General features: G+C 35.3%; 1 protein-coding gene across 1 annotated transcript; it reads right to left on the bottom strand.

The window, feature by feature from the left end:
* Window positions 1-357: 357 nt before the first annotated feature.
* Window positions 358-2,280, bottom strand: LOC101214896 (scarecrow-like protein 15). Its single transcript, XM_004146493.3, has one exon. The coding sequence runs from the start codon at window positions 2,098-2,100 to the stop codon at window positions 574-576; it is 1,527 nt and encodes a 508-aa protein (XP_004146541.1). The 5' UTR covers window positions 2,101-2,280; the 3' UTR covers window positions 358-573.
* Window positions 2,281-3,750: the final 1,470 nt, after the last annotated feature.

The following is a 3,750-nucleotide window of genomic DNA, read 5'->3' as shown; positions in this document are numbered from 1 at the left end:
TGTATAATTTACAAATGGATGGAAAGTGCATTTAAACCCATTAAAAAGCACTTTTTTGATAATATGGTAAAAAAAAGATTTGAAATTTTTAAATAAATTAAAAAGACAAAGTGTTTCGCTTTAAAATGGTATTGCAAAAAGTCAACTCAAAACTCACTTAAGCAAATGATATTACTATTTGTGGAGTTTTTCAAAAGAAAATATTGGTGGGGAGAAAAAAAAATTGACAGATTAGTATTTTAAGTTTATAAGTAAATGGTTTTATGTACTGTATCATTTCATTCCTACATGCAAATTAAATATAAAATAAATTATTGTTAGAAATTTCTCAGAAAAAAATATAAAGTAACAATTTGGTTGTGAACTTTTATAATTGTATTAGTCTAATTTCTAAATTAAAAAAAAAAAAAACATAAGTTACAATTTAGTAGGTTCTTATTTCTTCTAAATTAGAGGGGAAAAAAATTGGGTTGCATATGTAAAGTTTAATTTTAATGTAGTCAAAATATTACTATGATTATAGTTGTGGAATTGTATGGTAATTAAAAATCAAATTTGATAGGATGAATATTCTCAACACTTAAACCTCCACGCCGACGTGGCAACCAGAGGTCTCTCATGCCAGCACAGCACCAACTCAGCATGTCTTCTCCCTACTTGGAACCCTCGAACTTGTACTTTCCCAAGTAAGCACTCGGCTTGAAAATCCGCAAACTGGCTCAGCGCCACCGGCCTCATCCCCGCCCCTTCGAACACCTCCCTCCACTGCGTCGCTGCCATTCCCCCTCCCCCTTCTATCATCGCGAATATCTTTGGTCGGAGTATGAACGTCTCAATCCTCCGTACCCACTCACCGCTGACTCCTGCCGCGTCCAACGACTCTAACATCGTGGCATAAAACTCCAAATTCTTCACCAAATTCCTCTTGAAAGACGTCCCGCCGGAGTCGGACCACCCTTCGCCATCGACGAACACAACAACGCACGGCGACACCTGTTGAATATCGGCGAGAAAAGAGGCTACGACGTTTACACTCCCGAGACGGCGAAAGATGCTCGGAGTTAACAGAATTGCCGTTTTCTCCCCTTCCATGAATTTCACCGATTTGAAAGACAGAGTCTGAAAAGTTCGAAGTGGGACGAGATCAATATGAAATCGAATTTTCAAATCTTGGGCAAACTGGAAGAGATTCTCTCTAATCAACCTACTCTCAATCGCAAATTCCTCCGGCACGACGGCGGTAATCCGAAGCACCGGTGGAGCGATGTTCTTGGACTCTGCTTTTTCAGCAATCTCCTTCATGAAAGAGGCGTACTGCCCACCAAATCCGATATCGAAATCAACAATATGAATGAAAGAGGAAGCGTTAAGAGCTTCGAGAAGGGCTTGATTGGTGGTGAAATGAGAAAACATTAGAATCGGAGAAATTGAAGAGAAGGCCTTGTAAGCTTTGATAGTATGGACGATATCGGACCAGGAAGAGAGGCGATTATAGGGATTGGTAGAGGGAGAGAGGAGAGATTGAAGAGCTTCTTTGATGAAGAAAGCGGCTCGGTGAAGGGGTTTAGCAGAGGAGGTGGATTGAAGGCGTTGATTGAGTCGTTCCAATATCACATGAGCGAGTTGGAAATCGTTGGAATCGAAGCAATCGGCAGCGGCGACGAGATCTTCGAAAAAGTCGAGAGATGGGTTGTTGGAATTGAAGGATTGGAGGATGGTGGGGGAGTGATTTGAGAAGGGTTCAGAGAGGAAGAAATCAGGGGGAAGAAGGTGGGAGGTTTGATCCAAGGATTGGGAGTGGAGAAATTCAGGGAAGTTAGGAACACGATCATGATTAGTGTTGTTTTGTAGAGAAGAATTGGAGTCATCATGTAAGCCCAAATCACCCATGATGGAGTCCCAATCCAAATTATGAAGAGCCTGTTCATCCCAATCTAAAGGATGGTTGTTGTGGCGGTCATGGGCGACCGAGAGGGGGTTGTCGGGCGCCACGGGGCTAGGGGTGCGGCGGAGGTCGAGGACGGATGTGGGTTCGGAATGGAGTTTAGGAGTAGAAGAAGGTAAGGAGGATGATTGATGATTGGGAACAGGAACTCTCATAGCTTAATTAGCTATTATAATAAGAAGAAAGTTTGGTGTGTTTGAAGATGAAGATGAATAAGTGAGTTAAAAAGGAGAAAAGAGGAGAGGAAAGGGGGAGGGAGGAGGGAGGAGGGAGGAGGGAGGATTTTAGTGGTAAGGACATGAGGCCTTTTTATGTTTGGGTTTGTGTGTAATCGTATAACGTATGCCAAAAAGACATGCCCATACTAAAAGGATCTTCTTTGGAAAATGGAACTGTCCTACCATACCATCGTTTTCTACCGTGAAGTATTTGTTAAAATTAAATTTCACCAAATTGATATCTATATAACTATTATTGTTATTTATTATTATTTCTAGATTTTTAAAGACAAGAGCATATCCACCATGGTAAAGAAGAATGTAAGAGAAGAAACAGAAAAACAGAAAATGGGGATGACATAGATGAGGGAGAAGTAATAAGAAAAAGATGGAGGCTATAATCGACACTACACAAAAGCTTTGCCTCTCTCCTTTTCATCTCTTAACAACCTTCTCTTTGAAGCCTCATCTCACCTTTTCCCCTGTTTTTTTCTTTTCCTTTTTCTTTATGATTCTCGACCTATTTGACTTTCGTGAGTTGAAGTTGTAAGATTTAAATTCTCAAAAACAAAAACATTTTTTTAATTTCAAAATTTACTTAAGTTTTAAAATACTGGTAAACCACAAATAATTTGACCAAATATTCTGAAGGTAAAATGAGCTTTTATAAACTTAATTTTTAAAAATAAAATTCAACTGAGACTTTACTTTTTAAGTTAGATAAATAAAAAAATTAGGAAGTATCGAGTTAAAATTGAACAATCCACTCCTTCTTTGACCCTAGCTAGAAGTTGGTAGGTGATTTCATGACCAAAAAGCATCCAACTCATGCTTATTAGTTCCTTCCCAAATCTAAACATCTTTAGTAGCATTAGTTTTAGTAGCATTAGTTGTACTCATATATATATATATATATATATATATATATATATATATATATATATATATATGTATTCTACTTAATTCTCCCATAATAGTGTAATATATCTTTTATTTTCATTTTACAATATATTTTCTATATGATTAGAGTGCAATGCACTAGGATGCATGAGTTACTCTTAAAATATATCTAATATTTTTCATTGTTGTCCTAGAAGCATTTTTTAAAAATCATAGAGATGGGATGATTCAAACTATAAATGTATGAGTCGATTTGAGATATACTCACTTTCACAGAACTTCTATTTTTGTTAGCAAATTTATTCTTTATCCAAATTATTTAAACAAAAACAATAATAAAGAAACATTGATTTATTTTTAACAATCCTTAGTGTCTTCTATTATATGTAAGACACGACATTCACAAGTAGTTTTACAATGTCATATCTTTATCTTATGGTTATACCTTATTAGTAATAACCTTTTATGTGTAAATTAAATTAAATTAACGTATTTCAAATTTACTCCATGAAAATTATATATATATATATATATATATATATATATATATATATATATATATATATATATATATATATTTTTTTACAACGAAAATATCATATATTAGTTTGGAGAAAATATCATATATTAGTTTGGAGCATTTTTTAAGATATATTGTTCTTATTTATATTCATATATTAAAAAAAA

The sequence above is a fragment of the Cucumis sativus genome, chromosome 4, assembly GCF_000004075.3.
Source record: "Cucumis sativus cultivar 9930 chromosome 4, Cucumber_9930_V3, whole genome shotgun sequence".
NCBI lineage: Eukaryota > Viridiplantae > Streptophyta > Magnoliopsida > Cucurbitales > Cucurbitaceae > Cucumis > Cucumis sativus.
Note: the sequence above shows the minus strand (reverse complement) of the source record. Positions and strands in the feature narration are given on the sequence as shown.

Coding starts and splice junctions, on each gene's coding strand:
- LOC101214896 (XM_004146493.3), bottom strand. CDS start 2,100: ATGAGAGTTCCTGTTCCCAATCATCAATCATCCTCCTTACCTTCTTCT.